The 24754-nt window shown below is 40.7% G+C and overlaps 1 protein-coding gene across 1 annotated transcript in view; it reads left to right on the top strand.

The window, feature by feature from the left end:
* The first annotated feature begins 3204 nt into the window (after nucleotides 1–3204).
* Nucleotides 3205–24754, top strand: part of NEK11 (NIMA related kinase 11) — a 114617-nt gene continuing 93067 nt past the window's right edge. Inside the window, 1 exon segment of the mRNA XM_007472152.1 lies at nucleotides 3205–3374. Within this exon segment, the coding sequence (XP_007472214.1) occupies nucleotides 3205–3374 (170 nt within the window).

The following is a 24754-nucleotide window of genomic DNA, read 5'->3' as shown; positions in this document are numbered from 1 at the left end:
AAAACGTTTGCTCCAAGTCCTCAAATACAGACCTTCAAACCGCGCCCCCCGGGCCCGCAGCGGCAGCGCCCATCTGCTCCGTCCTCCCAGAAGACCAGCCTCTCCACCACAAACCAGCAGCAGCCGGGGGAGACCAGGAGCTCCCGGCACGTGAGCCCGACCTCCCGAGCGGAGCCGGAAGTCTCCCCGTATGACGTCACGGGGAGCCCGATTCCAAGAAGCTAGCGGCGCCGACGGCGCGGAGGGGTGAGGTGCCCCCGGGCCTGGCGCGAGGTGGTCCAGGAAGGCTGGAAAGCACGCTCCGAATGGCTGCTCTTAGGTTAGGGCAGCGAGGCCCGCTGGGCCGGCCTCCTTTTCCCCGCCCACCTTGGTCAGCAAACACTTCCGCCTCCGTGACCCGCTAAGGGCCGCCTCCCCGACTTCCCGGCACGCCCCGCGCCGTCTCCCTGGCAACGGACCCCGCAACCTAGGTCCAGAGTTTCGCTGGCGCCGCTGCAAGAATGTGAGGCGGCTCTTCCGGCGTCCGGGTTACTGGCTGGCCCTTGGGCGCGCGTGGCGCCGCCACCCCTAGCCCTTCACCCGAAAAGGTACGCGGAGGATCCTCGGGGCTCGCGGGCTCCCGGCGCCGGGAAGGTGATGGTTTCAGGGCCGCCTCTCCGGGCCTCCGAGCCCACGCCTCCTCACTTCCCTCGGCTCTTACCTCCTGGACCTGCTCCCGTCCCGGGAGGATGTGTGGCTTGTGCCTCCTCCGTTTGTGTTAACCCGCTTTGCGAAAATGTAAATTTAAAATACTTGAGGCAAGGAATTATTCTTTTAACCTTAGGGTTAAGGTTTACCTTTAAGGTTAGATTCCTACTTTAGCAGAATCCGGTGTCAGATCTGCTTCCTCTTGTTTGTTGTTACCTAAGGAGGAGACTGGTAAACACTGCCCTTCCCTGTCTGTGCCCCCAGCCCCACAGTTCCCCCGCAAGGGTCAACGTGCAGCTTTGTGAACCGTATCTCCCTTTCCCACCACATATCCCCCCCCGCCCCCCTTGGGCAGCAAGCTGGTCTGCTGGACGCTTATCTGCCTTAACAGAGTTTACTGAAAACCTACTGTGTGCCAGGCACCGAGGACACAGAGATAAAGAAGGCGTGTTCCTTGCGCTCAGGTTCCTTTACAACCTCTGTGAGGTAGGGGCGAGTGGACGCTTACCAGTTCTCGGGTGGCTCTGTGGTCGCACAGAGGAGACTGAGTGGTCTGGGGAGGGGGCGGCCGGGCTGTTACTGGGAGGCCGGGCCAGAGGGAGCCTAGTCCCGAGGTACTCTGTAGCCTTGACACATTGCTTAGACACTGCTGGGCTTAAACGCTCATTTACAAATTACAGCCCCTGGAAAACTGGACTTCTCAGAACTATTCTGACCTTCCCTAGACAGGGACCTTTATCTCCAGTAAGGAGGATTACTGAAAGGGTCCTTTACAGTTGAAAAGGCCATGAGTCCATACATTTTTCTTAACAGCTTAATTTGGCCAGAAAGCATCACTTTTATGTGATCAGAGGAAGCACACAAAGACACATTGGGAGCCCTGCTCTCCAGTTGTTTTTTCAGCAGTAGATTTCACTAATTTCTGTAATCTTGATAATCCCACATAATTCAGGCATTTTGAGGTATGGGCCCCAGCTCTGAAGTTCCAGCCCAATGCTGATGTTTTAGTATTGTCGTGATCACATAGCCACTTAGGTGATTTGGTTTTTCCCTCCCTCCCTCCTTTCCTTCCTTCTCTGATTACTAGTTTTCCTTCTCACTGGCATTAGGGGAAACTTAACTGATGAATACATTATTTCAAGAAGGGAAATGCTGTAAATAGACATTTCCTTGTTTATTTTCTGTTCCAAGGATATTTGTAATTGGCCACCACCATGATGAAGTCCGCTGGCCATGTACCCCAAAGTACACAGATAGCATCTTGTTTTGTCATTATGCACAACAGGCTTTTGTTGAATATGGACTGACCTGACTCCAGAACACAGTCTTCAATTTAAAATCATGTTTTCTTTCCTTTTTTTTTTTTATTGCAGTATAGTTGCTTTACAATGTTGTGTTAGTTTCTGCTGTACAGCAAAGTGAATCAGCCACACGTGTACATATATCCCCTCTTCCTTCCCATTTAGGCCACCACAGAGCATTGAATAGAGTTCCCTGTACTACACAGTCTGTTCTCATTAGTTATTAAAATCATGTTTTTCTTATAGATTTAAAATAAAACCCACTTTTCATAATTACTAACAAAACATTTTACATTTTGATGAAATAAAAGTGATTTTACCATACACATACTCATATGAAACAGTCCTGCCTTTCATAATTCTGCTGCACATTTATAGCTTTTTGAGGAATTACAGATTTACCTATAACAAATATATGTTCAGCTAACATTAAAATACAATTTTAGATTTGAACTGCAATTGTGACACTTCTTGTTTCCAATCCAGGGAGATTACTCTATACACAGTGTGCATAATAAAAAAACTTCAGACACTGGATCAGAATTTGCTTAGGATGGGAAAAAATTCATTTCGAATCCATATCCCTCTTCACATCTAATAAATTCAAATATCATGGTTTAAAGTCTACAGAAAAAAAATCGAAAGAAACGAGCAACATGCTAATTTCTGGTTTAATCCTAACTCACCATTTATTAATCAAAATAGACGTAAGGTGTGAAGAAAGAATACATAAAGCTTGATGCAGATATGTAGATTTTAGGAAATTATAAAGTTCTTGTACTTGGATGTTTTTTAAAAAGTAGGTAGGGAGTATAAAATCTTAAACAGATTATTGATTGGAAAACATATATACATCTCAGAACTTGGGGAAATTTGACTGTTACTCAGTTTTGCCAAATTTAGATGCCTGAGGGAAGGCTCTGTTTTTGTGAAAGACTGCCTTCTATTGGAATCTGCAGTATCTCTACCTTTTAACATTTTCTCAAGTAAGGCTAACCAATATTGGGTTGTTCAGTCCACTAATCAAGGTACAGGTATCAGTGTCAGAAACTTACACTTTTTGTTAGGAATAGTTCAGCACCCATTAGACCTCACCACTGGATTTTTCCTCTTTAAGGCATTGACCGACACTACTTGGATGCATTTGACCATCTCCTAGTAGACTTGCATGTTGAGTTTCGATAAGCAAACAAACAATTCTCTCTTGTTTGGATCAATGCTGAAATTCCGAGAGGCTGCTAAGTGTGTGAGTGGATCAGTAGCCGTTTCCACGTGTCCAAAGCCCTTGATCGCAAGAAGATACACACTTCAACAGAAACTTGGCAGTGGAACTTTTGGAACCGTCTATCTAGTGTCAGACAAGAAAGCCAAACAAGGAGAGGAATTGTAAGTAAAAAATACTTCATGCAAATCTTGAGTTGGCTGCTGTGTGTGTGCAACTCTTAGCTGATTAAAAACACGGAGTACTGTTTACTTTGCTTTTCCCATTAAAGTAAGAATTTAGTAAGAGATAGAAAATCTCCTTGAATGATGTCTTCAGATGAGATTTTTAAAGGCATTTCAGAAGGTGAGTGAAGTACCCAAGTGACCTAGAGTAGGCAAATGGGGTAGATTATGTGAAAGTAAGATTTTTATGTGTACCAAAGTCTCAGTTACAGCCTTGCTTCCACTTAACTTGATTGGGACTTGAATGAGAAAATAAGAATTGTTTATAATGACTGCATTTTTAGAAATGTTAGGAAATACAAATCGATGGTAATTCACATTTGAGGTGAATAGAGTGTACTGAAGGAAATACGGTATTGACTTTGCTTGGCTTTTTCCCATGGAGGAGGTTTTCAAAGTCTGTAGTCATACAGCCCTCAAATTAGACATTTAAACCACACAGGGGCTCCCATCTAAAATTATCTTATATTGATGACCCTCTTGTTACTTCCTTTCCTTTGATTTTAATCAAACCCTATAAACTTTCATGGTAGAGAAAAACTCTAATGTTGTTGGACAGTACATCTCTTACAAATAAGGATGAATCTTCATTTTTAGCTTAAAGTTGTTTGAATTCGCTGCAGTGAAAAGTTAGTTGGAACTGAAGTTAGGATAAGAAACTTGTACGTCAAACACAGGAGGAAGAGAAGGGAGAAGGAGGAGTGATACAAGAAATCAGCCCTTGAGAAGAACAGATTTCCATCCCATAATCTACTCTTTCATTCAGAGGTTTTGAGGCTACTCTAAATTGTTCCAGCTTTTGCCCATAGGACTGTGGACTTAAAATCAGTGTGATAAACTTTTCTACTTCTTAATATGTCATAGGAACTATAAAAGCAACTGTTACTGATGCTACTATTTTATTTAAAAATCAGCCTTTTAAATGGTCTCTGTGTCCAGAATTTTAAAAAGTAGTTATCTAGACTTCATAATTTTTGATAAATTCCTATGTGAAGAATGGGAATAATGCTGGGCACTTTTGTGGTGTCCTGAACATGCTTTATGACTTCTACCAAAAAATAATTTTTTACCTTAAATCCGAGAGGTACTCTTCTAGCTGTTTAGAACAGGATGATAAATTTATGAAAATTACTAGAGACCCTTTATGAAGCATTAAAAGTAAGGCCCAAATCTGACCCAAGAGTTATAAAAATCATAATGTAAAGAATGTATCCAATTTTGGTTTCTTCAACTAATGAGGAATGTGAAGAATTTAAGAGAATAGGAAAAAAAAAGTTGATTAAAGGGATGTGACATAAGATGTACGAAGACTAAACTTGAAAGTTTCAGACTTGAGGTGATGGGTATGTGTGTGTGTGTGTGTAGGGAGGCGGGAGGAGAATGAGAGAGATGAGGGGGCTGGGGCCTGTTGAATGGGAAGTGATTTGTTAGTGACCTTCACTGTACCTGAACTCATCTTAGGACGTATGACTTGAGCTGAAGATGGCAGACGAAGCCTAGGTGTGTAGAGTAAATTCAATAGTGAGGATAATTGACAAATCATTTGATACCAAAGGTCTAGTCTAAAATCTCTTGGACAGGAATCATTCATCATCAGAATCTCTACAACATATTACGTGCTGGTCACATTCAACTTTCAGATATCTTTTGTTTGGCTTGCAGAGTTGTTTCTTTTTAAATGTAAATTAGTTGCCAGTATTTAAAAATGGGTCACTTTTATAAAATTGAGCTTTTCATCTTCTCTTGAAAAAAATCAAAATATTTGCTAACACTGCCGCCTGTGTAGCCAGTGTGGGCTGGAGCTGCAGGCAGCGGCCCTCTTTAGGCAGACCCTGGACTCCTCTCCGATTCACCACGTTCCCGCCACTCCTCACCGTTTCTTACACCTTTCCACTACCTGCCTACTTTTGTAGACGTTTGACTTTTAGAACTTCTGAAATCATGAAGAATCATGGATATGGCTGCTCACAAAATCTTAGAATGCTCAAAGGAAGGCAGTACAGTGTCACGGGTTAAGACCACAGGCTTTGAAGGTGAACAGGTCAGGAAGTAAAGCCAGTCTTGTTCTTAACTGAGATGAAGGTTATGCAGGTTCCTAATCTGAGCTTCAGTTTTCTTAGACACCACCCAATAACTGCAACTGGAACTCTCTACTAAATGGAAGCTTTTCTTTTTACATTACACTTTTAAGAGAGGAAAGTCTCCCAAGCAAAGCAATGTGATGTCAGGTATGTGATTTTAAAACCTTCTTCTAGGATCTTTCTTGAGATTGTAACGCTTCTGTTGCCATCTCTTCTTTCATATCTCTTCTTTCATATCTCTATGGCTGTCAGAAGGAAACGGGACCTCAGAATGTTGACCTTTTAGCTGTGTAAGGCAGCAGTTCATCAGCGATTGTTGTGTATGCATATACAGAGGCAGGAAACTAAACTCATATTTTTAGGATCCTTTCCTGAGAGTGTTGACAGGTGAACCTTTGGTTTGTGATCAAAGCACATCAACAAGTACCACCCTTTCTTCAAGCAATTTGGTTAGATAAGGTTTTAAATTCTGCTTTACATACTAGGCCATAAACATAGGAAATTGGTTAAGGGCTGGATAGAAAATACCTTCTAAAAAGATTTCTGTAATGTTATGAATGCTGCTCCCTTAACATATCAGAGTAGATCTGATTCTCTTCACGTTTTGCAGACACACCCCTAACCTTCTGAGATAATAAGGAAAGTGTATGGTACCTTTACATGCCAGACTACCCCGTGGTACCCTTGTTAAAGGAGGGACTTAGGTAGACCGTGAGCCCCAGCTGGTCTGTAGGACACTTGTTACCAGCCTCTGTGAACTCTGGGTCCAGGCGATATGCTCTTTAGATTTAATTAATCAAAGAACTTTCCCGTTAGACAGTTGCAATTTATCACTGTGCCACTTGAGGGCACCACTCTACCATCGACATTTTTCATATACTATGATGTTGTGAATTTTAATTACAATGTAAATACCACATTTCTTTGCATTTTTATTGACTTTCTGCATTCGCTATGGAGTTAAAAAAGAAAAGGCCATAGGCATTACACTTGATTAATGTATGTTTCGAAAGAGGGTTTTTTTTTTTTTGGCATAAAAATATCTGGGGCTTCCCTGGTGGCACAGTGATTGAGAATCTGCTTGCCAATGCAGGGGACACGGGTTCGAGCCCTGGTCTGGGAAGATCCCACATGCCGTGGAGCAACTGGGCCCACGAGCCACAACTGCTGAGCCTGCGTGTCTGGAGCCTGTGCTCCGCAACAACGGAGGCCACGATAGTGAGAGGCCTGCGCACCGCGATGAAGAGTGGCACCCGCTCGCCGCAACTAGAGAAAGCCCTCACACAGAAATGAAGACCCAACACAGCCAAAAATAAATAAATAAATAAATTTTAAGGGGGAAAAAAATATATGGTATTCTTTTTTTAGTTATCACAGTAGAATAAAATTAAGCTTAAAATGATTAGTGAATGAGATAGAGGTTTTTACTTTATTATATTCTGTGTCATGAAATTCATAAAACAGTATTTGGGAATATTTTCTTTCCTAATTATGGAAACTGGACTAATGGATGTGAAGGTGTGATAATGTTAACTCATTCCTAAAGATTATTCTAATTCTAGCTCATAATTTTATATTTTTGTTAAGCTGTCAGGTTTTTTTTTAACATTTTTATTGGCATATAATTGCTTTACAATGGTGTGTTAGTTTCTGCTTTATAACAAAGTGTATCAGTTATACATATACATATATCCCCATATCTCTTCCCTCTTGCGTCTCCCTCCCTCCCACCCTCCCTATCCCACCCCTCTAGGTGGTCACAAAGCACCGAGCTGATCTCCCTGTGCTATGCGACTGCTTCCCACTAGCTATCTGTTTTACATTTGGTAGTGTACATAGGTCCATATATACACTATCACTCTCTCTTTGACCCAGCTTACCTTTCCCCCTCCCTGTGTCCTCAAGTCCATTCTCTAGTAGGTCTGCGTCTTTATTCCTGTCTTGCCCCTAGGTTCTTCATGACCATTTTTTGTTTCTTTTTAGATTCCATATATATGTAAGCTGTCAATTTTTTATTAAGCAAACCTACAAGATTTTGATAAGCTACTAAGTTACTTTGGCCCTTAGCATACTGTGTGTAATTTAATAGAAAAGAGATGTTAAGGAAATAGGCTTACCCTGAATTATATGATTATTTGTACGTGATTAAAATACACAATTAATCATGGCCATAGTTGGTGAATTTCAACATTAATCTTATCAGCATAGGATGCTGGTTTTAAAAAAATTTCATCACACTTAAGATACAGTGACATTATTATGTGACGTTGATTTTCTGCTCTAGTCTTTTAGTTTGTCAACTCAGTTATTTAATACAATTTATGTAAAAACCTTTGCTTTGGACTGAGTACCAGAGAGGAAACTGAAGCAATAGGATACAAGGCTTGGCCCTTAGGAACTTCCAGTCTAGAAGAGAGGCAGAATTAACATACATAAAACAACCAGCAGCCAGTGCAGTGCTTTAGCATCTGTGTGGCAAGTTGCTCTTAGAGATGTTGGAATGGCCACTGCTCAGCTCCCTTTTAGCTACATACAGTCATTATCTTACTGTTATCTGTACATTATGTAAGAGCTTTCATTCTTTCCCCCCTTGGTTCTGTCCATGTAATATCTAAATATTTCCCCCCTTAACTGTGCACCTACACTTTGGTCTTTGCCTACATATAGTCAACATGGTTAACATGGAAATGCTTTCTCTCTCCACAGGACATTTCTTCCCAGCATGAGGATCTTAAATAGGAAAGGCTATCAATTCCTTAGAGAAGTGTCCTCAAGCCCACACACTGAGGCCTAGGACCCTGCCTCCCAGGAGAGCTCTTGGGCCTGTATTAGAGTGGATTTTCAAAAGTTCTAACAAGCAGATTTCCCACCCAGCCATGGAGACAATATGGAGGAGAGGGGTTTGGGGGCTGCTGATAGAATTAGTCACACTGACAGCAAGAGAGGAGTGGTCTTAGACCTTAAGAGTGAAGGAGGTGAAAAGTTATAAAGAGGTAATAAAAAACCCCACAACAGTCTGGGTCCTTTATTGTAAAGCGAAATGGCTCTCCTTAGCCCAGTCCCTTCTGAGGACATCTCAGGCCTACAGCCCATTTCCAAAGTGTTGTGTTGAGCAGTAGCCACCGACAGGGGTGGGGCGGTGGGAGTCAGGGCTTTTGAAGGACAGAGCCATGGTTAAGCCACCACATTAGGATCCATTCCTCAGCTTTTCATCTTAATATACTTCGAGATGGTCAGTCTTGGTGAGGGGCTTATATTAACCAAATTCAGTTAAGATGAATCTATAAATCATGATGCCACTTCTTAATTCTGGGCCTAGAATGAATAAGTATCTCCTTTCATGTACCTTTCCACCATTTTCTGGTGTGAGTCTGGAGAAGCTGAATATCTAATCAGAAGTGAAAATATAACTAAAACAAAATAGGTGGAACAATTTAGACAGTTATTTGATTAGCCAGATAAAGGGTCTCTTCTTCATAGCAGAGAATATCGTTCCAAGTGACTGTTTTCCTGGGGACCCTCAGCACCAGTGTGTGTCTGCTGAACAGCTCCAGAGGCACGTACATACAGGTAACCCTAGGCTACCTCCTTTTCCAATATTGAAGGTAATGTGCACATGTTTTACAAAAAGTGCAGGTGTGCGTAAAGCAGGAAAATGATCTGTAATCCTGCCACCCAACTTCTGGTCTTTTCTGTAAGCACTGACAGACATTTATTTAATCTACAAGGAAACATATGGCATTGGTCATGGTGGTTGCCTCAGAGATTGAGGACGAGGAGTGAAGGAGACTTGCTTTTCATTGAACCCTTTTTGTACATTTGGAATTTTATACCATGTGCAAGCTTGAAAAAAATCCACATAATAAAAGTAAAAGAAACTTCACATATTCATTCAACAAATCTGGTCCCCATTTTCTGGTCACTTGCTCTCTAAGGAGCTTGATTTGGGTGGTTCTCAATTGTGGCTGAACAGTAAAATAACAATATTAAAAATACACCTTTGAGTCACACCCCAGTACGTTCTGTTTTAACTGGGCCACACCCCAGGCATCTGGATTTTTGAGAGCTTCCAGGTGATTTGAATGTATAGCTAGGCTTGAGAGTATCTGCTTTAGTGGGAGAGAAAAACACTAATTGTATGATCATAAAAGTAAATAATTACAAACTGCCATTAAGTATTGTGAAAGAAAAGTCTCGGTTGCTGTAGGTACAACAGACCTGTCTAAGATGGCAGGATGAGCTTTGGTGATGTAAGGCTTCCCTGAGAACATGCCGTTTCAGCTGAGACCTCAAGAATGATTAAGAACTAGCCAGTGGTTTTCACGCGTTATTAGGCATCAGAACTGGAAGGCAGGTTAAAACACAGATTGCTGGGCTCTACTCCCAAACTTCCGGGTTTAGCAAGTCTCAGTGGGGCCTGAGAATCTGCATTTCTAATAGCTGTTGCCGCTGGCCTGAGAACTGCAGTTTGAGGACCACTGAACTAGGCAAAAGGATGGGAGAACATTTCCATTCAGTGTATATATAATTTTGCATCTTTTTTTGGAAACACTAAAATATAAGTATTTTTCCATCTTATCGAATATTCTTAAAAGCATCATATAAAATGCCTGCATAATAGTCCACCATATGGCTTTAATATCATTTAGCTCCTTCTTATTGGCTATGTAGATTCTGGTACTCTCTTTGAAGTAGAAGTAAAAAACTTGTGCCTTTTTGCATCCTCAGAGATTTGATGTAATGATTGTTTCATCATATCCTTTCTGTCAATGGTATAAGTCTGGAAAACTAATGAATAACTGAGCTTCAATCACTGAGAAGTGATGGGCATTCTGTGCATTCAGTTGAAGAATATTTGAGCCAGTTATGGATTATGGCCACATTTGCTCAGATGCTCAGTTGTAATTAGAGAAAAAGGACTTCATCCATTTTCAAGTTTATTTCTGACACATTGAGAAATGGAGAAGTCAGTTTTCATGTTATAAGGAATGAACTAAAAAGCCTCCCTTTCTGTGTATAGGTTTTCACTGTTTACAAAAAAGGACATTATTTCCTCTTAGAGAATTAATAAATTGATTATAGTAGCCTGCCAGTGTCAAAAATAATTAAAAATGAGTAATAGTTCTTAACTAGAATGCATAGATTTTATAATATTTGAAACAGCTTTCAGTGACTCAGAATGTGACAGTAATTTCTGCTATTTAATAGCAGATAGCCTTCAGCAAAGCTACTGTTTATATTTTGCACCTGCTAACACCAATGCACCTACTAACACCTATTTATGGATTTTCTGTCTGATTTACTTAATTATTTTAACATATCCTTACTTTCAGTTTTGAGTCATTCTAAATAAAACAGTAGATTTAATGAGTCCAGCTTTGAGCCTGTTCTCTGCACTCTTATTAAAGCTGTTATTTCTATAGTATAAACAAGAGTTCTCCCCAGTGGGTATCTGTGATGGTAGAATTGGGTTATTGAGTGGGCTGAGTTAATTTAATATGATTCAGTGGTTTATGCTGTGGAGAGTTATGAAGACAATTTGGAGGAAACTAATGATTTCTTTCTATTTTTCCCTACCAGAAAATACAGTTTTCTTCATTTTTTAATTATAGTGATCATGCCTTTTTCCCCTTAAAATCTTCAGTCTTTTAATAGAGCTTATGAGTGCATCTTAAAATCTCTTTTAAAATAGTTCATGTTCTGGAGGATATTGTATGTAGGTTCCACCTAGGTAAATCCGGACAGGGTAAGTTTGAACTTAGACCTCACTTTGGGCTTTGCCAGTTCTTGGTCTGCAGTAACTCAAGCCTCTGAGCTTCTGGCAATTTTGCAACATGTAAGGGTTGGGAGCTGGAAGGGAAAAGGAGAGAAGAGAAGGCGGGGTGCACACTGACTTACCTCAATCATGGTAATGAGGTTGATGTTCTGGGGTAAATGATTTACATCTTCCTGAGGCTGCTTTGCTGCATGTATTAGCATAAAAGAAGCAATGAACTTTTTATCTAGTTTTTAGTATTTACGGATGAGAGATGACTAATAAATAAAATATTTTAGGATGAGTAGGATGCAGGGAAACCCTCCATTTCATTTTGTCTTGGGCAGGGGGCCAAACAAGCCTGCTTGAAGACTGAATCACCAAGAAGCATTTAGAAGGAAGACAACAGCACACAAAAAGCCTTTTTTAAAATGCTTTTTTCTTACATTACTATTGTTTGAAAGAAAACAAAAGTGATTTATTTAAAATACGACTGTTGACAGGAAAAGAGTGTAGATAAATTACTATAGTATATTTATTAGATTTTCAGACTGGTTGTTTAAATTCTTTCCTTATCCCACTCTATTCTTCCAATGTATTGTTTTGGTGGATTTGTGAGTAGGGAAGCTAATGGTTTTGCTAACACTGAATAATACCCCCAGGAAATAAGGAATGTTATTTTTCATAAGTGTATGAGATGGGGGGAGGCATATCTAAGCTATTTTAGTAAATAATAATTTTTTTTTTTTTTTTTTTTTTTTTTTTATCTTCCCAGACCGGGGCACGAACCTGTGTCCCCTGCATCGACAGGCGGACTCTCAACCACTGCACCACCAGGGAAGCCCAAACTCAGTTTTTGTTTTTTTTTTTTGCGATATGTGGGCCCCTCACTGTCGTGGCCTTTCCCGTTGCCGGACGCGCAAGCTCAGCGGCCATGGCTCAAGGGCCCAGCCGCTCCGCGGCACGTGGGATCCTCCCGGACCGGGGCACGAACCCGTATCCCCTGCATCGGCAGGCGGACTCTCAACCACTGCGCCACCAGGGAGGCCCGTAAATAATAATTTTTAAATGTAGTTGGATATGCTGGTCCCTTTACATTGTCGTTGTTGACTACCCCAAGTTTTAAAAACAGGAGATTTGTGTAAGCCTATTACTTTAAATGTGATTTTTATCTCATTTATTCAATAAATAAAACAAAATACTTTAAGGATGAATGTACAAAATGCAAGAATAAAACTTTATGGGCATAGGACAGTTCAAGTTTTTATCCCCTAACAAATAAAGGACTTTTTTTCTGGCAAGATGTGTTATAGCAAAGACTGAGGTGATTTTTGATAGATTCCAGAGGAACCTCGATGACCAAATCCAATATTTTTTGGGCTAACTTTAGTTTCCTGATGCCAAAGCAAGCATGACACCGTTGAGTATAATTTGTAACTAGCCCTTCTTGTTCTTGGTTCTATTCAAGCAGCCTTCTTGGGAGATCCTTTCCTCCAACAGCTTTTGGCGTGACAAGCCAACCAGTGCTGCGCCTGCCACACAGTGGGCAGTTCCCTGTACTGTCACTTGTTCCTGCAGGACCATCTGAGGGGCATCTTCTTTTCCCAGTCCTTTCACTTCTGAACTGGTCCACTTCCTTTTTTGACACATGCATTGACCTGGGAGGAGGTATGGGCAGTTTGGGCTAGTACCCACCTTTCTAATATTTTGAGCTGAAAATTTGAGTTGTGATACCATCCACCTTTAAATAACTTGGAAAATGAGATTCATCTATAAGTTAATCGTCAAAGAAATGAGAAGGCAGAAAACTCTCAGGTTAAAATTAGTTTCTGGCTTACTTTGTTACTCTTGAGCAGATTTTCCTGGGGAAAAAGTTTGGTTGGGCTTCCATGGTGGCACAGTGGTTGAGAGTCAGCCTGCCGATGCAGGGGACACGGGTTCGTGCCCTGGTCCAGGAAGGTCCCACATGCCACAGAGCGGCTGGGCCTGTGAGCCATGGCCGTTGAGCCTGTGCGTCCAGAGCCTGTGCTCCGCAACGGGAGAGGCCACAACAGTGAGAGGCCCGTGTACCGCAAAAAAAAAAAAAAAAAATTTTGGTTGCCATGACATCCATATCTAAAATAGTGAACTTAGCATGACGTAGGTGACTTAAAAGTCAACAAGGGAGAAAAACAATAACGCTTATGTTACTATTAGCTTCGTCAGTTATTCCTAAGCTTCATTTCTAGAACTAGTGATTTGTATATTTATATGGGAAATATCAAGATATAGTTAATACCAAAGATTTCTAAAAATAGCTTGTGTACTACACTACAATTGTATAAATTGTATAAATAATTGTATAAACAATACAATTTATATTGCGTTGTATAATTTCATATAGTATTAAAAATAAGCAGTTAATATTATTTGACCTCATTGCTTTAAAATACTATGAAATTGAATTTCTTTTCCATAGTGTAACAGGGATACAATCACTTTTTATTTCTCAGCTGCTTTCATAGCCCCTGTTACCTGATAATTATAAGTATGAATGAACAGTTATGAAACCTTTGACATGTTATAGAACATACTTAATAGGACAGCAGTGCTACTATTTAGTAATCATGTGAAAAATCCACCCCAAATTTTAGTTATTGAAAAAGCAAACCCTGGGCATGAGGAAACTTTTGGAGCTGATGTGCATGCTCATTGTCATGATTGTGGAGATGGTTTCCTGGGCATATCCATATGTCAAAATTTATCAGATTATATACCTTAAATATGTGCAGTGTATAAATGCCAATTATACCTTAATAAATGTTTAGGGAATATGAACCTTGGACTGCGATGTATGAAACCTCTAAGGTTGTTAAACTGGTTGATTTTGTAGTTGCTAGTGATAATCAATATGAAATTTGGTAGCTTAAGCTTAATGTTGCTTTTTAATCTTTGGGTTCAGACCAATCAATCTTCTTGTTTTTAGATCAGAGAAAAATCATAGGCTTTGTTTTTCATGACCTTTATTGAACAAGTAAGGAAAGAAGGTTAAATTCATATATTCTAGGTTTCCAAATTTCTAAGAGTAGAAAATTTAGAATATTGCAGCTTTGATTAGAATGTGTTCAGGTGTTAGTTTTCTCAACTTCCCATATGCAGTTGGCACTCAGCATTTTAATTAAAATTTGATTGATGTTTCCACTTCTCTATTAGTTTGAGTTTGGAGAAACCTCTAAAAACCTAATGTAGCTACATCTGCCTTCCCTCAGGAGAGATTTGAGGAAGATTGGCAGCCCTTCATTTCTTCTCTCCCTTGTCTCCCTACGTCTTCTACCTCATGGGCCTCACACAAGTACAGATATTGTGAGTTTGGGGACAAGATCAGCCAATGCAGTTTTTACAATAATTAGATTTGCAGTTTGTTGATCAGCTGCTTTTATTTCACATGCTCTTTGAAAGATATTTCAGTACAATGATTATTGAGCTCTAACAATAATTTCTGTTATTTTTAGAATTGTTTTAGAAATGGAAATTATAAGAAGGTCCAATGACAGATGTTATTTGCAAGGCAGTTTAACATTACTTAGGAAGTAAAGCATTTGGATATTTGATAAGGATGGGACTTGACACAAACATGAAGTAAGCCTTACTATCTTTAAAGAGGTTGAGTTTTGAGCTTAGAAGGGGTAAGGTATATTTAACAGGTTTTGAAGACCAAGAACAGTAGATAATTTCCTCCAGGTAAAGTTTATTTTAGCATTATTTTGCTAGCCCTGCACAATCATAAAAACTTCCTGTGTGTATGTATGTCTGTATATATGTACATCAACACAAAAACTATGTATATGTGCATATATACACATAAACATATATGTGTATATATACACATAAATACACAAGTGTATATATATGTGTGTGTGTGTGTGTTCACACACGTACACAATTTTTCAGTTCAGTACTAGTTTCAGCAGCAGAGGTTGTACTCAGTTGACAACAAATATCCTGGTCTGATGAATGAAGCGATCAGGGCTCAGTGTTTCATACATTGGAGAGACAGTGGAGTGCCCTGTGGGGACTTCCACTTTATACTAATTCAAAAGGCATTAATATGGCCCACTCATTGAAAAGCCCCCGCTGGGAGGCCCTGACTACCCTGCCTCTGCTGTGTGGGGTGATTGTGGGATGTCCTCTCGGCAGCTGCCTCTGACCCATCTTATGCCATTAGCTAGACTCTCTCCAGGATTCCTTGGAAACTGTGTGCCTACCTGAATAATTTATTACCTAGAGATCAATTATTCATAACTCATTATTACAGCTGAAATAAAACCTAAAGGTGGAATCATTCTGCACCTCATGAATATCCAACAGATCATCAGGAGATTGCAGTAGAGTTTTAAGTCCTCATGGTCCCCACTGCCTGTTTGTTTCTCTGAAGGGATCCCAGAGAGAACAGCCTTCTGAAATGGAACCAGGGTGGATGAAAGCAGTAGCAGATGACTCCCTGCTGGTTGTGCTGCAGTGCTTCATCTCTTCACGCTGGTTGTCTTTTTAATTCTGGCCTTATTTACACCCAGAAATAAAATTTCAGTTTGAGATAATTTAGGAGACATTTATAGCACTTTTGGTTTATTAAACAACTCCTAGGAGGTAAACAAGAATGCAAAACTTGTCCTTAGAATATCTTTTCTGGGATAAAATGCACTAGGTACCTATATTACATTTTATTAACATTAGTCATGCTACGTTTGCTTGTTGCATCAGAGTTATATCTGAGTTGTGTTTTATTTATTTTTTAGCCCATATCTTTCATATAAAGAAATGCCATATGTTTTTCACATATGTTATATAAAAAGCATTTTAATAAAAGTGTTGTGGGACTTCCCTGGTGGTGCAGTGGTTAAGAATCTGCCTGCCAGTGCAGGGGACACCGGTTCGAGCCCTGGTCCAGGAAGATCCCACATGGCGCGGAGCAACTAAGCCCGTGTGCCACAACTACTGAGCCTGCACTGTAGAGCCCGCAAGCCACAACTACTGAAGCATGCGTGCCACATCTACTGAAGCCTGCATGCCTAGAGCCCATGCTCCACAGCAAGAGAAGCCACCACAATGAGAAGCCTGCACACCGCAACGAAGAGCAGCCCCTGCTCGCTGCAACTAGAGAAAACCCACGCAGCAACAAAGACCCAATGCAGCCAAAAATAAATAAATTAAAAATAAATTAATTAAAAATAAATAATTTTTTTAAAAAAGTGTTGTGAAAGTGTAACCAAAAGAAGCCTAATTATTTTTTCTATTAAGGAAATATAATAGGAAATTGTTTGACTTAAGCCAGACTGATTAATTTAAAAAATAATTACCAAGCTTTTAAAAATGTGTTGAAAATAGTTGGAGAGTTTGAAATTCCAGTTACTTTGGCTGTAAAGCAGAGGTTTGCCTTTGGGGTTTGGCTGCCCCTGGACTCACTGTCATTGAAGAATGGGCAGAAGTCTGTGAGCTTCACACTCTGGGCACCATCTCAGTGTGGTGTCACTTTCTTATTTACCAAAGGTAGGTTAGTACTGATTTTGAGCATAAGAGTTCTAAGATGCTGGGGTTAACCTTTCCCTGGTTAAAAACCCCAGCCTGTAGATAAAAATCCCAAACTGTTGAGCAAGCATTTTTTAGTAGCATTTCCAGATTTTTTTGAGTTGATGTTGGTTCTCCAAATGAAATGAAGGCTAAATATTTATGCAAGATTTAAATGGCCTGAACCCATACCTTTCACACTGGACCATACATATGGTGTCCCAGATGACCCACCAAGCAGGAGTTTAAATATGGATTTAGTTTTACTATTGTGAAAATATATGGGTAATTAAAAAAAATTTAGGAAAAGTGTGAATGTCATGGAGTAGAATTTAAAAATTGCATAATTTTTGAATTTTTACTATAATTTTAATAGGTTACATATTTATATGGCTCAATAAATATAAAAAGCTGTGCTGTTAAAAGTCTCCCCTCATCCTTGTCCTCCTTTTTCTGAGTTCCCATTCTCTTCCCCAAGACGTAACCAGTTTGTTTCCCGTGTATCCTTCCAGAGTTGCTTTGTGCATCTATAAGCGACTCTAGAATATAGATTATTTTTGTCTCCTTCTGATAAAAACTAGCGTATTACACACTTCTGTTTCATGTTTTTTTCATATGCCAAAATATCTGGGAGAGCTTTCCATGTCAGTATGAAGAGAATGTTCCCATTCTTTGTTTTAACAACTGTATAGTACATTCTATTGTATGGCTGCTACTTTCCTGTTGATATATATTTGGGTTGTTTATAATCTTTTGTTATTAAAAATACTGCTGCAGTGTATAACCCTGAACATTTGTCCTTTCACAAACATGTCACTATTTCTTGCATGAATTTTTAAAATAAAGCTTGAGATTTCAGAGACATGTTCTGCTTTTGGAAGTCCTATTCCAGGGTATGAGTTTTTCCTTCTTTGCTACTAGGGGTGTTTTGCTGGAAAAGTTTGAGAAGCACTGCTGGAAACTTGTTATTGAGGCCTCGTGGTGGGATGATTTTTCACTTTTTGAAATAACTTGGCTGTGAAGTGATAGTGATGACAATGTCACTTTGCCATCCTGTGTGTCTTGGAGGTAAAGGGTGTAAATCTGTTGGCAAGTTATTTATAAGCAAAAATCATATTGTAAAATTGTCTAGTTTGTGGGTAGGCAGGCAGTTGATACAATGAAACATTTACAGTTGTGATATTTTGGGACAGCCTCAATGCCCTCTGACCTTAAGCCCTAGAGTACCTGAAAATGTTAATAGATATTCTGTGTAAAAAGGAGTTCCATGATTAAATGAGTTTGGGAAACACTTGGCTCCACAAAATTAAACCAGTTTGTTTGCTGAGGAACTCTTCAGAGCCTGAAATCTGCTGGCTAAATTGTGACCTTCAAGAGCTTTTCCCAAGTGTGTTCAGCCACTGAACTCCCTTCCCCAGGCCCCTCTGATTAGCACTAGTGTTCTGAGGAGCCCGGCTTAGGAGTTACTACCCATGTTGGACACCGTGCCACCATGTTGAAATTATTGATCACAAGCATATGTGGTATTTAAATTTACAAGAGATTCAGTAAGAGGAATTGGAATGAAAGTCACTGTTTTAACACTGACCATCATGACCAGCAGGTGGTGCTAAAGTGACATGCAGACCAACTCCCGAGAGGGCAGCATCTCTACCGGCAGGATTAACTCAGGTCCATAAAGTCATCTTCATTTGGTTACAGTCTACCAATATTTTAATTTCACTGGTTAAATGAATAAAAGGCAAAGAATAGGTCACTCACGTATTTTTAATTTCTTCATAGGAAAAGCACAAGTCAACTGAGAAATTTGGAAAAATCTTTTTATCTTCACAGACTGTTTTAACTGGCATGAAATAGGTTTATTTTTTCTTGCCATCTATGTATTAGGTGGACATTTCCTAGTTTTGGTGTACACGAAGATGTATGCATGCTCTATATCGAAAGAAAAAGCCATATATTTAACTAAATGTCACTCTCCACTGTCCTTGAGAATGGCCAAGAGCAGCTTCATTCAACAAGTATCCAGCTGGTGGCTATCAAGGAGATGAAGCCGCTATGGCCACTGTCCTCCAGGAACTGGTATTGAAAATAGGATTTGAGTGCAAATAGCTCTATTAGAAGGGCCATGGGGTGGGAGGGATCAGGATCTCTTAGAGGTTGAGAGAGATCTGGGCCACTTCATTCTTTTGAGGTCTATTAAATATGAGACTTTGTAAAACAGGGCAACAAAAATTGGGTATGTTTTAAATTGAAATTTAAACACAAAAAATTTAGCATGCAAAAGTGCAATGCAATGTGACTATACTCACAAGATAATTATAGAATTACTATAAATTCTAATTCCTAGTGTGTTATAGCTGGAGTGTCCCAGAAATGGGAAATACATTTAAAGTTGTGTGAGGACATCTTTCAGAGCTGTCAATGTGTCTCTGTGACAGAGGGTACAATCTGTCTTGGAGCTCTGGTCAAGAGTCAACATTCAAAGCCCTTGAGGAATCTCCAGTCCTGAGCAGAAGGCCATTTTGGTCACTTTGATGAGAAGCGTTGATGCAAATGATAAACCCAGAGGAGCTGCAGGGAGGAGAGGCTCTTCCAGGGAAGGGCACCTGGCCCACCTGATGGGTGTGGAATTGCTGAGACGGCCTAGGGAAAGGTCATAGCTTAGGTTGACGGGTGTCTGCTGATACATGGGACCAGTTTGATGACCCTTCAGAGGTGCAGTTGGGCAGCCTTTCCACCCTGTCCCTCCATCCTCCTCACTTCAAGGCTTTGCCTCTTTTTCCAGATGTAGCAGAGCAGGGCTCATGTCTTCATTAACTGCCTGGACTGTGTCCCTCCCGGGGACAGGAAGGCAGTGATGCCTTGCTGTTCCCGGGTGAGGAGGGGGGGTCACTCTCTTGATTTGAGGATATATCTCGCCGAGTCCCTCAGGAAAAAGTACAGTGATCCAGTTTACATCAGCCAAATGCTTGATGCCACAGAGTCATTCATTCAGTGCAGTTAGGAAGCAGTGTGTACCTTAAGTAATCCTCAGTGTGAGTGGGTGGGTTGCTCACTGTGTCAGGTGATGTTCTAGGGCTGGGATACAGCAGTGAACACAGCAAAGTCTGTTCTCAGGGGGCTACATTCTGGTGGAGCTAAGGAGAGAGGGACAGTGGATAAATCAAGTTATATAATGCACTGGAATGTGATTAAGTGCTATAGAAAGAATAAAACGGGGAAAGAGAATGGGAGTGCTGGGTGTGCTCGTCCATGGTTCATATTATATTTGGTATTAGAATGGTAATCAATAGTGACTCTGACAAAAAAAAAAAAGCCAAGATAAAAGACCATCAGAAGGAATTTTGGAGCAAAACCTGTCACCAAAGCTCTTGTTTTCCCAGTAGCAGAGGGATACAACATTTTTGCATATGTTTGTGTTTCTAAAGTCTGGGCAATAGCGCAGAGAGACCGTGTTATTCAGTTCCTTTTTCTGGAGGTTGGAGCCATGTTACAGGCGAAGAAGGATGACTGTGGGTGGGGGAAATGGCCCTTGAGTTTTCCTCTGAAGGGCTTTAACCTCATTTCACTGCCTTGAGGTTCAGTGGAGATGTCTATGAAATCTCTGGCTGGTTCGCACCGTCTCTGCCTTGTTGTGTGTCCTTCTCTGCTGAAGAGATTTCACATGGATGAATGGTGCTGTGGTGTTGGGTTGGGAGAGATCTCGAAGGAGATAGCCCACCCCCCCGCCCTTGGGTAGGGAGGGGGTATGTTAGGAGGTGGGTGTTTTCAGAGGGGCATTCAGCTTCATGCGGTGCCTCCAGCAACAGCCGGTATGCCGTGGGTTTTCCCATGATCGGGGACAATGATGGAGACCCTCAGGAAGTCCTCCATGTGGGGTCTGAAAGTCTCCAGGCACTAGCATTAATGGTTTCTCTTGGGGAGCACATGGGTCGAATGCTCAGTGACTACTGTTTTTTTATTTTTAAGTGTCACCCCGAGATATGGGTGCCTCCCTCCTGGAAGATGGGCTGTGCCCTGCAGTAAGAAAAGCATGCAGCATTTGATGCTGCCTTGGAGCGAAGCCCTTAGTGGGGAAAGCTGTCCATGGTGCTGTCCATGGTGCTGGCCTCGCTGCTGTGCTTCCAGATGTGGGCCCCCATCTCTGCCTTGAAAAAGGATAGCCAAGGGCGTCAGAGCTGATGCCTTCCACAGGTGGGCACCTCTTTCTGTCCTCGGCCCCCAGTCTCAGGGAAAGCCAAACCAACTGTGGGTCAGGGCTTTTTAGACACTGAAGAATCTCCACTTCAGGCTGAGGGTTGAAAGCTGCTGATATAATATCTGGATATTGCTTGTTGTTGTATTCTATATAAATGAAACACATGGACTCATCTCCTAATGTCCCAAAGCCTCCATCACAGTTCCCTTACTACAGCTGAGGTCACTGAAGAGAGGTGATGGGCATAGCTCTAGGGTATGCTAGAGAGCCGAGAATATTGCAACTAAGGATTTAACCATTACATTTTGAAAACAAACTCTGTAATTGATAAAGGATGAAGTATTTGATTTTCCTTTGTCATAACTTTCTATGAATATAAAATTGATCAAAGTTGATCCCAAAAATCACAGAAATTTGTCTTTCTATATTGTTTCCCATTAATTATAGTGTTACTTTTTCTTTTGAAAAAAACCAAAGTACTTCAACAATATCATTTCATTTGAATTTTCAGTAGTTCAATGAGGATGCTTCAAATAAAAAGTTGTTTTAAAAAATATTCTAGGTAAACTACAAGGTATTACTGATCTCTTGTTCAGGAGAACCCTTAATACTAAAAATACATTTTCAGATTATTTTAAGGAGAAGCATTATTATCCTTGGTCCTCATGAAAATAGATTTTACGTCATTGAAACTACTATGAATTGCTTCAATTTTATTTCAAGGTACGTTTTCTGAAGCTGGAGATTCATATACAAGAGAAAATTTTATTATATACATTAATTTTGCTTTTTACCTACATTCTTAAAGAGTTAGGGTAAAACTATTCTAACTTAATAGTCATATTTCCCTGACATAAGTTAGAATTTTAGAAGTGCAACCCACAAGAAATAAAACCTGATTTTGAAGTGTAATAAAAAAATCCCATCAGAGTCTCATCATTCATGGGAGCTCTGCCAATGTGCATTTAACCCTTCCATATAGTCCCTTTAGGACCTGAACCAACTTAAGATCTATCCACATGGTATGAGTTATATGTGTTTAATAACGCTTGTATCAAAATGTGCACATAGTTGATTCCTGTTTGATTGGCCTTTTCTACAGACTTTAGAAAGTCAATTTTTTTTTTTTTTTTTTTTTTTCCTTTGCGTTATGCGGGCCTCTCACTGTTGTGGCCTCTCCCATTTGCGGAGCACAGGCTCCGGACGCGCAGGCCCAGTGGCCATGGCTCACGGGCCCAGCCGCTCCGCGGCATGTGGGATCTTCCCGAAACGGGGCACGAACCCGCGTCTCCTGCATCGGCAGGCGGACTCTCAAGCACTGCGCCACCAGGGAAGCCCCCTAGAAAGTCAATTTTTAAGTGAGCCCACTGGTGGTAGCGTTGCTCCGAGTACCTGATTTGCATCGGCAGATAAAGATGTTTCAGTTCCCGTAGATGTTCCTATGGCTTCCTGACTTCCTCATCTGTGACTGTGGTCTCACAGCCCTTCCATGTTAAGAACATTCACAGCAGCGATGGACACATAGGGAATTGACAGATTTGAGCCCTGCCTCACTTTATCAAATGTGTAAAAGCAAAATTGATCCAGTGACCAACAATGAGGTTGGTTAGTTTAGCATGAGTCAATTATAAATAGCTTTTATGTTTGAATATTATAGGTGGAAATGGCTACAAACTTTGTGGGGCCCAGTACAAAATGAAAATGCAGAGCCCCTTGTTAAAAAATTATTAAGAATTTCAAGCCTGTGATAACAGAGCATTAAGCCAAGTGTAGGGCCCTTCCGATCTTCATGCCCTGTGTGCCTGCACAGGCCCTATGCCCAGGAAGCCAGCCCTGAACACAGGATAGCATGGAGATTGCCATGTGGGGAGGAGCAGCAAATAGAGTCTCCCCCTTATGGCAGACCCCATGGCATAGTTTAATAGCTTCACAATAGTTACACTTTTGGTTCCAGGGGTCTAAAGATAATTAGCAAGGGTGAAATAATCTTGTTTGAATGTATCTTTATAACCTCACATGAAATCTTAGACATAAAGACCTGGGAGGCCATTTTCTAATGAGAGAAAATATGCTTTGTCTTATCCTTGTTAACTGGCTTTCATTGCTTTCCTCATTGAGGCAATTTATCTAGCCTTCTGATGATTAACTAAGCTGAAGTTTATCTGGTACAGTGTTCTCTGGGGTGAAGGATGATAGATTAAGCGTAGGTGGTGTTCCACATTCTCTCCATTTACTTTCCTTGTTTTCCCTGTTACCTGAGAGCAAATGGCCCTAAAGCCTACACCTCTAGCTTTGCTCCTTCACCTGTTATGCAGTTTCATATTTCTAGGGTCTAAAGGAAATCTCCATTTGAATATCTAGGCAATGTCTGAAATTTAGCAAATGAAATGGAAAGCATCCTTTTACTTCTGGTAGTTACCACTCAAATTCTGAAGACTGGTAAATAGCATCACATGTGACTGCCTTCTCTGCCCACCACATGGCCAGTCACCTGCCAGTTCTTCCTTAAGAATCTTCAAAATTTACCTTTATTCTCCACTGTCACCTTACTATAAGCCTTTATAATTTTACATCTGTAGTAGCTTCCTGGCTGGTGGGCGACACTACTCTTTCCTCAAGCTCAAGGATAACCATTTTTTCAAAATGCTGTTTTTATAATGTCACTCTCTTGCTAAAGATCTTACAGCTCTTGAATCTCTCCTGTCAGACAAAATTTAAATTAAGCTTCATATTCAAGGCATTCTGTCAGCTGGACCCTCTCTCTCTGTCTGAACTGTATTAGTCATTATTCTTCAACATGACCAGTCCACCTCCCCTCCCCACACTTCTAGGAGAGAGTGTGCAAAAGCATTTTAGCCTTTAACCTGGAAGGTTTTCTGGTTCAGATCACAAGGTTACAAAATGTCCTTTTTGGTGACTAGAGTGCCCCAAGACTGATGGCAAGCTGCCAGGTACCATCTATTCCTTGGTTATACAGCGATGTACAGATTACCCCACAGCACTGCAGTTACACTGCTGCACATATGTTCTGTCACCTTAAATTGTATTCCGTAGTTATGGAGAACCTTGTAATTATTTCCTAACAACAATTTTTGTACACTGAAGCTCTTCACTTAAAATCTAAGCTCCTAGAAGACATGAATTGGGCTCTTGAGGTTTTTTTACATGCCCCATGGCAGCCAGTGTTCCCAGTGCCCATTAAATTCATGCATTATCAACTCAGTCATCCATTGATTGAACATTGTGTGCTCTACAACCTGATGCCCTGGACTTGGGACTAGGCACCGATGACATCAAGTATCAGGGGCCCAGGAAGGCCACTCTGGTGGTGGCAGTGGCAGCAAGATGGAGTTCCCTGGGCTGGTGATGTCAGCAGGGAGGTTGTTCCTGTTCTGGTCCTCCTGAAATTCCTGGTGACTCTGTGACCCACCCACTAAGTTTGTAATAAATTCCTTCTGGGCTTCACTCAGCCAAGTCTTATTTTGTTGCTTGGAACTGAGAAACCTGGCAGATAATAGGAAGATAAGTACACATGTATTATGGTCTCTAGAGTGAGATAGCTTGTGTGGGCCTGGGGGAATCAGAGAAAAGCAAGACATAGTAAAAACATCCAGAGGGAGGAAAAACATACAGATTCTTCTTTAGTAGAGACTCAGTCCATTTTAGATACAGCAAATATCAGGATATGTTATCATAAGGCAGAATATTTTTAAATTAATGGAATCTACCTGGTACTTTCCCT

Source organism: Lipotes vexillifer, unplaced genomic scaffold (assembly GCF_000442215.2).
Source record: "Lipotes vexillifer unplaced genomic scaffold, Lipotes_vexillifer_v1.1 scaffold884, whole genome shotgun sequence".
Lineage (NCBI taxonomy): Eukaryota > Metazoa > Chordata > Mammalia > Artiodactyla > Lipotidae > Lipotes > Lipotes vexillifer.
Note: the sequence above shows the minus strand (reverse complement) of the source record. Positions and strands in the feature narration are given on the sequence as shown.